The sequence below is a fragment of the Hyalella azteca genome, unplaced genomic scaffold (assembly GCF_000764305.2).
Source record: "Hyalella azteca isolate HAZT.00-mixed unplaced genomic scaffold, Hazt_2.0.2 contig16248, whole genome shotgun sequence".
NCBI classification, from domain to species: Eukaryota; Metazoa; Arthropoda; class Malacostraca; order Amphipoda; family Hyalellidae; genus Hyalella; species Hyalella azteca.
Window position 1 is genome coordinate 218,986 of NW_025946074.1, and position 11,851 is coordinate 230,836.

Genomic DNA, 11,851 nt, shown 5'->3' on the forward strand with positions numbered 1-11,851 from the left:
GTCATATTAGAGCCATCAGGGTCATGTTAGAGTCATCAGGGTCATCAGGGTCATATTAGAGCCGTCAGGGTCATATTAGAGCCATCAGGGTCATATTATAACCATCAGAGCCTGTCTCTTATACACATCTAGATGTGTATAAGAGACAGGTCCTGCTGTGTGTGGTCCTGCTGTGTGTGGTCCTGCTGTGTGTGGTCCTGCTGTGTGTGGTCCTGCTGTGTGTGGTCCTGCTGTGTGTGGTCCTTTGCTGTGGGTCAGGGTATCTCACACAATCGCAAGAAAGTGCAAAAAAAGTGCAAAAGTCACCTCATTTTTTTGAGTTGAGTGTAAAAGCCGACAAGGTTGTACATATTGTCTCTGTCTTCAGAACCAGGGGCTTGTGTAGTAAATGTTAAATACCGGTATAAGATAAGATTGAAAAGATATTTATCATAAAAATTTTACATCAATGTATAAAACTTTATTTATTGAATATAATAAACTCGGAATAATTAGAAGTAGACCTCAGAATTACCATTCACATGCCTTAGAATGATTAACAATCAAAATGTATGCTATTTGATCCCTTGTTAAGTTTATGTAACTATAATATAATAATGCGCATGAAATCAGCATCATTATTATTCGGAACTGTTAAATTAATAAATTAATGAAAATTATATTCGTTAATTAACGTATGCGACATTATAATGGCAGTGCTCGGCAGCAGCAAGATGGCTAAATGCGTTAGATTTACCAATAAATTAACTAATTGACAGCAGTATAATCCATGATTAATTTAACAAAAAAAAAATCTTCAGCGCAATCGCATTCATGGAGTCAGTAAGAGACTCCTTCCTAGTCCAGCACGTTACCAAACCAACCCATTATAGAAGTAAACAGACTCCCAATATTCTAGACCTGGTGTTTACCAGTGATGAATCAATGTCTGTCTCTTATACACATCTAGATGTGTATAAGAGACAGATACATATGAGAGCCACATCAGACCGCCACATATGAGAGCCACATCAGACCGCCACATATGAGAGCCACATCAGACCACCACATATGCTGTCTCTTATACACATCTAGATGTGTATAAGAGACAGTATTAGAGCCATCAGGGTAATATTAGAGCCATCAGAGTCATATTAGAGCCATCAGGGTTATCTTAGGATTATTGGCTTTATTCACAGCAGATGAAACAATTACGAATGTCTGTAAATCTTTATCTCAGCTATTATACATATTAATAATCATTGATATAATGATACATTGACGTCAATGAAAACGTATTTTGCTACAAGCAAATTAAAGCTCGTAAGACTGTAGAAACAGTTCGTTTTAGCAGATAACCTGTTTAGATTATTTGATTGTATCACCTAATCGATGGTTTAAGTAATCACTTTCACAGATTCAATTGACTGCATGAGGCGGTGTCAAGATTAAAATATGAAACACGTCTACTAAGTACGAAAGAACTCTATAAGACATCTCATCACATTTCAAAGTTCTTTTGACAACTTCCCCTTCTTCTCCTGAGCGGATATAAATGTGTAAATCATAAAAGAATTCAAATATACAATATAAACTATTGCGCGTTGACAAACCCAGAAGTGATATGCTCTCATACCGATGTGTGAGAGAGAAAATCTTGGTGGAAAGAGTTTGTGTCCTTGTTTGGAATTGTCCAATAATTTGTGTCCTTACTTACGAAATAGCCTTGCGTTCAGCGCTCGTCCATCGATAAGGTTGCCGATCTGTATAACCCGAACAGAATTAGGGTACCGCCTAGGTTTTTGTCCAAGAGTCGCGACACTCGGTTCACAGTAATCATTATTCTGGGTCTGCTTAGCCACCCGATCTAAATCAGCTTCTAGTCAGAATCTCCTTTCCAATTTTATAGTCAACAGAAAGTATGAGAAGAGGTGGACGAGCCGAATCATACCGAGCATGCAAGCTGCCCAGCGGCTGCTCTTCAAACCTCGAGCTGAAGCGGACAATGAGCGGCTGATTCAAGTTCCCCCGAGTCCTGGGCGGGACATATTTTGAAGTCTAAAAAAAATCTAAATTTCTTTATGGCAAATATCATTTGAAATACGACTTGGAGAGCAGAAGGTAGTGTTTTGGAGGCAAAATTCTCATGATGTTACAGCGTGTAGGAATGAGATCAAAATTCTTTATTTTGACCAATCCTGAATCTCAGGAATTGGCGCCGAGCATGTTGAGGCTCTGCATCCATGTTCACATGAACTAACTTGGTTCACAGGAGCAATTATTCCTTACAGAAGGTGATTTGAGTTCTATGCGCATGATATCGCCAGCCTATGCTGTTATCTGTGAGTTGTTGAAAAGGAACTTTTACATATTTCCCGTTACCTGACATCCGAAGATGAAACAAGCATAAACGAAAAGCTGAGAAAGCTTTAAGAAATCTGTGGTCTCGAGTTTGACGTCCGCCATCTGATGTTTGAAGTCTTGTGACAAGTAATAAATGCATGGCTCAATTGTTTTGTCTTAACATTGATTAAGATTGTTGTTTATTAATTGTTCTGACCACGGACATGATAAAGAGCCTGTATGAAACAAGGGTTCAGGAGCATCATCCTTTTATGTGTGGAGTTTCACCTACTTTACGATGAACGTGACTGATGCCTGGAAGTTAATTTTTTAAAGAAAAATTTCGATTTTTTGTACAACATCTACCGTTTGAACCTACCTGAGATAATTTTGAAATATGAAACAGGTCCTTGTTAACCACTTGTGCATATACCTTGTTGAAGTGTTCGATTATAGTTTGATGGGCATCATTTTCTTGCTATCAACCATCATTTTACAGGTACTATATCACGATGAGGTCTATTTTAAAGATATCAAGTATCTTTTTCAGCACCTTCATGCAATTGTTCACGTCCGCTGCATGAGACGCCAAAGTGGAGGAAAAAAAAATGTTTTTATTTGTGCGTTTCTTCGACATCTGACCAGTTATGAGCTGCAGAGACTTTATTAAAAGTTTAACACAAATTCAGCAAGAAGAATGTGGTACACAAATGAACACTCCTGACCCAGAAAAATGGGTCATTATAATTGCCATCTTATGGGTCATGACCCAAAGTTTGGCTACCACTGTAACAGTCAGTAGAGCCACCTCCGCCACATATAGTCACATTTGCCATATGAAAGCCACATGAGACCGCCACATGTGAGAGCCACATGAGACCGCCACATATGAGAGCCACATGAGACCGCCACATATGAGAGCCACATCAGACCGCCACATATGAGAGCCACATCAGACCGCCACATATGAGAGCCACATCAGACCGCCAGAGAGCCACACTGCCGCATAAGAGCAATCATTGTCAGAGCCGTCTTTGGCACGTCGGGACGTGAGCAATGTACGCTAATTACACAGCGTTATGTACGCCACATTACACGTGCGGGTAAAAATCAACACACCCGGGCCACACTCACCCGGCGGTTGGCGGGTGAAATCCACCCACTGCGGTTATACTTCAAAAGATTCAAGCCGCTGGCCCCTGGGGAGGCGGGGAGTCAAGAGGTGGGCCCTTATCGCCCCACGCAGAGGCCCCACGAGGACGCGGGGGACCTTTACCCCACGGCGGGGGCTGGGGGGGTCGATGACGTCAGCAGCTCCTCCTGATGACGTCAGCAGCTCCTCCTGATGACATCAGCAGCTCCTCCCGATGACGTCAGCAGCTCCTCCCGATGACGTCAGCAGCTCCTCCCGATGACGTCAGCAGCTCCTCCCGATGACGTCAGCAGCTCCTCCCGATGACGTCAGCAGCTCCTCCCGATGACGTCAGCAGCTCCTCCCGATGACGTCAGCAGCTCCTCCCGATGACGTCAGCAGCTCCTCCCGATGACGTCAGCAGCTCCTCCCGATGACGTCAGCAGCTCCTCCCGATGACGTCAGCAGCTCCTCCCGATGACGTCAGCAGCTCCTCCCGATGACGTCAGCAGCTCCTCCCGATGACGTCAGCAGCTCCTCCCGATGACGTCAGCAGCTCCTCCCGATGACGTCAGCAGCTCCTCCCGATGACGTCAGCAGCTCCTCCCGATGACGTCAGCAGCTCCTCCCGATGACGTCAGCAGCTCCTCCCGATGACGTCAGCAGCTCCTCCCGATGACGTCAGCAGCNGCAGCAGGCTGGTGATGTGATGATAGCAGCAGGCTGGTGATGTGATGATAGCAGCAGGCTGGTGATGTGATGATAGCAGCAGGCTGGTGGTGTGATGATAGCAGCAGGCTGGTGGTGTGATGATAGCATCAAGTAGATTTTTGTCTTCATATATCAGAAAAATCAGAATTTTTGTAATCTTCCATCAAATTTCAGTAAATTTTCGTCTCTTAGCAAAAAAGTTTTTAGTTAAGCAGGATTGTGGTACGTGGAGTCCAAAAAGAATTTTAAATATTTAAATATATTTTTTTTATCTTAGAAATGTTGTGGATGGAAATCACTCTTATGAGTAGAATTAGTAATTTTATATTCGTTATGACAATTAATTTTACGCCTTGTTCTACACGCGGGCATTTTTATTAGTCATATAGAGGCGTAAAATGGAATTTATTTCAGCGCACTAGTAAATGGCTTATACATTTCAGCTTAAAGAGCGCGGCATGGCTGCCGAGGGGTGTCGGTGAGGGGCGACAACCCCCCTCATCTACCCCCCGTGACCTGCTTTTAAAAGGGGCCCTCGGTCCCCTCTTCCCTGCCTACGCATTATTAGACCGGCGCTTCTAATTGGCCGGCACGGAGACGTGACCTTTTGCTTCACGCCTTCTCATTGGTCGATCCGGATATACGTCGCGGATCTGCTGGACGGTCGATCTGGATACGTCACCGGGCTGCTCATTGGTCGATACGGATACGTCTCGGGTGATGTGATTGGTCGCTCGGGCTGAGGTCACGTGACCTGCCGGCTTCCTGTTGCCAACGACCCCTTACTCGGCTTCTGATTGGCTGGTACAATTTTTGTGCGTCCAGAGCTGGGGTTCACCGGCTCTGCCCGGCCAGTCGAGAGGAGGTCGGCATGTGGAACGCATGTCGGTCGCGCCGTCGCCCACCAGCCTCTTTGTTTCATGTGAAACTCCATAAAATTATCAAAAAATGTAAACATTATTTTGGGAATTCGTGGCTGAAATATGACAAAAGTGTTTAGTGCTCTAATGAACAACCTAAAATTTGACTTATTGGACCGAATGAATATTTTACGCGCTCTAAAGTGAATTATTCATGAATTATTCGGGATAGACGCGATCTTTTCTAATCCCAGGCGCATTTAAACACGTAAAATGATGAACCTAACGGCTTTTGAATTTCGTCATATTTTCCTTGGAGTAAAAGGTTGATAATATACATTAATTTATTTATGATGAGGATTTCTGAGTACTGATTTAAGATATTTGTTCATTGCGCCGCGGCAACGAACATTGCATCTATATAAATCATGAACAAAAATCTTTGTATACCTAAATTATGCATCTTATTAAATCTAAAACCAGGAACTTTATGTACGCCATTGAATGTTCTATATGCAATACCAACATCCCTGATTATGTTAATGCATGTGGGGCTAAATTATTGTTCTTGATGTGTTATTGTTGCAGCCGCGTTGATATTAGGGCCAATTTTATTCCCCTACATTCCATTATTTTTTATATTATTGTCAGTATATTAGCTATTATTTGACCATTATTGGTGTTATATAATTCCGAATAATCCATTATTTGACCATTATTGGCGTTATATAATTCCGTATAATCCATTATTTGACCATTATTGGCGGTATATAATTCCGTATAATCCATTATTTGACCATTATTGGCGGTATATAATTCCGTATAATCCATTATTTGACCATTATTGGCGGTATATAATTCCGTATAATCCATTATTTGACAAGCTTAATCAACACAATTAGTTATTCGGCCTTTGAAGACAACCTAACTCGGTACACTGCGGTATATGTATTTGAACATGAATGATAATGTTATGCTGTTAAGTCCATTATTTGACCATTAATGGCAGCGCTAATCTCTACGCTACATTATTTGACCATTGATTTCAACTTTAATCCCTTCACTCCTTTATTTGACCATTAATGGCAACGCTAATCTCTACGCTACATTATTTGACCATTAATGGCAACTTTAATCCGTACACTCCTTTATTTGACCATTAATGGCAACGCTAATCTCTACAGTTGTAATGCTCAATGTTGTAATGTTCAACGTTGTAATGTTCAACGTTGTAATGTTCAATGTTGTTATGTTCAACGTTGACATGTTCAACGTTGTAATGTTCAACGTTGTAATGTTCAACGTTTTAATGTTCTACGTTGTTATGTTCAAGGTTGTAATGTTCTACGTTGTTATGTTCAACGTTGTTATGTTCAAGGTTGTAATGTTCTACGTTGTTATGTTCAGCGTTGTAATGTTCAATGTTGCAATGTTCAACGTTGCAACAATGACAATCTTCTACATTCTTGAATGCACAACATAATTACCTATATATATAAGACAGCAAAAACGACGTTTTGTTTGCTTATGTATTTTATGCCGCAGCATCAAGCATTCATCATAGTGTTAATATTAATCAAACACTAAATTAATGCATTCCAAATATCGTTTACAAATAGACGAGACTTTATTGATTAACTTCGGCTTTTAAAATATCGATTCTCATGGCTTTGAAAACTCGCGAATTTATGCTACGTGCGCATGAAAAGGAGCCATCACAATTATTATTGTACAATAAGAGCTCTTTCAGCATTATTATTGTTCTGTCAAAAATTCATCAGCATTTCTATTGTCGTATTAAAAGTGCTTTAGCATTACTATTATTATATTAGTATTATTATATATTAATACTATTATTATTGCAATATATAAAAAGTTTCAGTATCACCGTCTGACATTACCTTCACTTATAGCTATTTGACATCGCGTTCCTCAATAATAACCTTTGAGGTTTTAATGCGGAATCAGGCGCTAGAATTACCTTAATCTAATAATACTCATTAACCTTCATTGACCATCAGGCGGTAGAATAAACTTAGTTTTATAATATTCATTACACTTCATGCATTGATCGAGTTTATTTGGGTTGATCACGTTTGGCTGATAATCAATTTAATGACAATTTTATGTCACGGAGTCCTTTTAGATTGATAACGTTTCACTATTGTTTCAATTAAATCAATTAAAAGTATTATATTATTGAGAGGACTGACTGCTAATCAATTAATTTACTATCGAATAAAGTAATAAAATATAATTGGATTAGAAGTATTATGTCATTTAATTAAGCGCTATTAATTTTATATATCATTATCTGACGAGAATACGAGTAAAAATATGTTACTTGTTTCTTTTTTGTAAAAATTTGATTTTTTATACGAATAAAAATAACAATTTTACCATTTGAACTGCAAAAGCAGCGTATTGGACAAACTGAAACGTTCTTTAATGTTAATTTGGCTCTAGGACTTACTTTTTTCATCAATGATACTTATTTACACGGTAAAAGTTATACGTAAAAAAATTGCAAATGAGCACTACGGACGGTTGGGTTACGGCAAAAAATGTTTCGTATCAAATTCTTCTAACTCAGAACTTATATTTAATATATTCATCCCGTTATATAAAATTTTAATTCAATATAGCATTCACTAGTAGGAGAATAAAATTTAATACATTGTTCACATGATACAAAATGAAATATTAATTGTAATGGTTGTAAGCAAATTAGCGTCTAACTAAAAAATTAATGGATCATATTGTTAAAATAGTGACACACTTAATTATGAGCGCACAGCACGAGCGGACGTAGCACTGACACGCTCTTTTGCCAAGTCAAGATGACACACATAAGGGATAAAGTCCACGTTATTCGGACACAGTCTCGCTTAATTATTTCTCCGAGTGTAGAACATTGGACATGAGTTTTGGCGGCCATGTTTTATTTTCTGCCGCAATTAGCACGGAATATATTAAAAATATGGTTTTTATATTAAAAATGGTTTTTAAAATTTTATTTAGTATTAAATTCCGCCTCAGGATATCCTGTTTAGCAGCGCCCTGAGACAATCTAATTATAGAACCTGATATATTTTCTTAAGAACGAGGTTTCTAGAAGCAAAAAATTGTGTTTCTTAAGAAAATTAATCATCGTTTCATTAAACTCCCATTAAATAGTAATAAATCATCTCGTTTTGCAGAAATCAGGGTTACCTAAAAATTTTCTTGCTACTCTCACAACGGAAGTCGTTTTGGTATAAAAAAATCGTGTTTTCCCCACTACAAAAATAAATTTGTAATCAAAAATTCTGCTCATCCCCTCAACGAATATCACTTTTGATTCAAATATTCCCCATCACTCCCCACCACGGATAACTTTTTGGACATCGGGGACCGAGCCTCGCGGCCCGGGACGCTGGACCCCAACAACCTCAACCGCTTCCCCAGCATGGACCGTCGCAGCCCCATGAGCATCCCCGCCCCCGCCCGCAGCCCCAGGATCTCCCCACGCTGCTCCCCATGCTCTTCCCCAGCGACGGCACGTCGCTTCAAGGACGACGTAGAGGCTCTTCCCCGGGACATCGAGAAGCTCATCTACACAGGTGGGGAATGAGGGGACTAGTGGGGAATGAGGGGACTGGTGGGGAATGGGGGGACTGATGGGGAATGAGGGGACTGGTGGGGAATGAGGGGACTGATGGGGAATGAGGGGACTGGTGGGGAATGAGGGAGGTGGGGAATAAGGGGACTGATGGGGAAGAGGGGTGAAAGGCGGGGAAGTGCAGGGACATGTGGGAAACGGGGTACAGGTTGGGATGTTGGGTATAAATAGAATTCCATGCATGTACGATTTAGCCTCCAACTCCCGTACAATTGATAGGCTGTAATAGGCTCAGTGAAATCAAGATTCATATTCTAGACTCTAGGTTCTATATAGGATCTAGAGCCTCTAGACTTCAGAAAATACAGACAAAAGTGATTAAAAAAGAAAGAGAAATAAAAGAATGCGATTGCAAAATTACGAATTCTATACAATACGATTCTAATGTATGTTCAAAAAAGATTTAGACAAGTCAATTTAAGCTGCAGCAGCCTACACAATAACAACCGATACAGCTATAATTATAATAACCTATAAGAAAATCATGAGTATATGCAGCGATTGTAGGGAACAGAGTTTTCTCTCAAAGAAAACTAGTTCATTAGTTGAATCTTCTGCCCCAAAAAATTCTGCATTAATGCCCGTATAATCTTGTAGTTTCATAATTCTTAATAGAGTAATTTTATTATAATTATTCTATTGAAATCACTAAACTTGAATATCAGAGAACTAATATACGGTAAATGGTTCTTAAATAATAAAGATATAAGTTTCTTGCGATGAAAAGCACACCATAAGTTACTTCAGTGAACAGACGTTATTAAAATTAAAAAATTGACGTAATAAGACAACAGCTAACGCAACAATAACAGTTGAAAATAAAATAACATGTCACAAAGTTGAAAGCGGCAATGTCATATTGTGGGTAGAATTACATGGGTAGAAATGCTAGGTAGAAATGCTGACTGTAATTGCTGAGTAGAAATGCTGAGTAGGAATGCTAAATAGAAATGCTAAATAGAAATGCTAAATATAAATGCTAAATAGAAATGCTAAATAGAAATGCTAAATAGAAATGCTAAATAGAAATGCTAAATAGAAATGCTAAATAGAAATGCTAAATAGAAATGCTAAATAGAAATGCTGAGTAGACATGCTGAATATAAATGTTGAGTAGAAATGCTGACTAGAAATGCTAAATAGAAATGCTGAGTAGACATGCTGAGTAGAAATGCTGAAGAGAAAGCTGAGTAGAAATGCTGAGTAGAAATGCTGAGTAGTCATGCTGAGTAGAAATGCTAAATAGAAAACGCAGAGTAAAAATGCTGAGTATAAATGCGAGGTAAATTGCTGGGATAAAAACGCAATGCAAAATTGCTGAGTAAAAGTGATGAATAGAAATATTAGTTAGAATCGCAGGGTAAAAATGCTAGGTAAAATTCTAGATAGAATTAAAATGACCAAATATTTTCCTTAGAGTAAATTTTTAGCAGTTGATTTTTTGACTTAGATTTAGACACTCGTAAAAATATCGTACACAGTGAAAAGTGTTTCGCTGTAGAATTAGCGCAGGCTGAAGAAGTATGGAAATAGTAAAATAAATACCGTCATATTAATTAAATGCCCATCAGTATATTTATTTATGTGTCCAGTGTCAGGTAGGCATCTCATTTTATTCATTATTTATATTATAAGATTAGATCATGTGGAATTAAAACGTAATATTCACTAGACGTGGTAGAGATTTATGTAGATTGATGGATTGATGTAGAGATTGATTGAAAAATATTAGTACTGAGTCGGCGTCTAGACAACATCACGCGTTAATTTCGCGCAGTAGTGGGCGGAAGTAGGAGTCTATAAAAGGGCTGGGCACATTAATAAGTCCCCCAGTAGTTAGCTCGACCGCCTCGATGTAACACATATTACAGCTACTCCTACACTGTTAGAAAAATCAACATTAAACGGTATTACCGGCCTTTCAGTAACCGGAAGGCACGTGAAAATAAACATCGTGTTACCGTTTTTATTCAAGTTTTACACTAGAAACCCGTGTAACATCTGAAAAAATGGCCAAACGGTTTATTATCACTAGGCGGTTGGTTACTGGAACGCTTGCAATACCGTTTTTTCACTGTTTCTTCGAATAGTGTACCTAACAATCGTATCCATCTACTTGTCTGTAAATGTAATAACACTCATATATTACCATCAAATATCAAAATTAGTTAATATAGAGAAGTGTCTTATACTTATCCCCACTTATTTAGTCAACGAATCCTTGTTCTCCTGTTGAACATATATTATTAGTTAGGTGGCGCTTAATATTACCTCCTGACACATGCATATAGATATAATGTTCATTAATGTGCATCATAAAATTAAAAGAATGTTTAGTTTCAGTACCATTCGCGAGCGCGTTCTGCAGCAATATTATCATATTATCAAACTCATATTATAATTCATAATGAATGACTTGCTGACGCATTCCTTTTAAAGCAAAATTACATTGTGCCAGGATATTCAAGTGCTTGATTGGCATGAGTAGCGGAAAAAACTAAAAAGTGTCATAAATGCAAAATGAATGCTTCATTTTAATGAATGTCTTGCTTAGGATATTGTTAGGAGATACTGAGTCTCTGGCGTATAGGATATTGTTAGGAGACATTGAGTCTCTGGCGTAGGATATTGTTAGGAGACATTGAGTCTCTGGCGTAGGATATTGTTAGGAGACATTGAGTCTCTGGCGTATAGGATATTGTTAGGAGACATTGAGTCTCTGGTGTAGGATATTGTTAGGAGACATTTAGTCTCTGGCGTAGGATATTGTTAGGAGACATTAAGTCTCTGGCGTAGGATATTGTTAGGAGACATTAAGTCTCTGGCGTAGGACATGTTAGGAGACATTGAGTCTCTGGCGTAGGATATTGTTAGGAGACATTGAGTCTCTGGCGTATAGGATATTGTTAGGAGACATTTATTCTCTGGCGTAGGATATTCATGAAGTATCCTGGGTCTACTAGGATCTCAAACGGCGGCCATTTTGTCGTTCAGGATGCGTCGATAGAACGGGGGGCCACGACACTCCCCGGGGGGCTGAGGAGTGGGCCGGAAGAGAGGGAAAAAGAGGAGGGGGAGGGAGAGGGGAAGAGAGAGAGGGAAGAGTCCGTTTACATATAAACTAAAGGATAGGAATAACCTGCATATTGGAATAAAGAGTAGGAA

The 11,851-nt window shown here is 39.2% G+C and overlaps 1 protein-coding gene across 1 annotated transcript in view; it reads left to right on the top strand.

The window, feature by feature from the left end:
- The first annotated feature begins 8,233 nt into the window (after positions 1-8,233).
- The window catches only part of LOC108677746 (glutamate decarboxylase), a 38,205-nt gene continuing 34,587 nt past the window's right edge, over positions 8,234-11,851 (top strand). Inside the window, exon 1 of the mRNA XM_018166015.2 lies at positions 8,234-8,627. Within this exon, the coding sequence (XP_018021504.1) occupies positions 8,474-8,627 (154 nt within the window). The 5' untranslated portion in view covers positions 8,234-8,473. The remainder of the gene's footprint in view (positions 8,628-11,851) is intronic.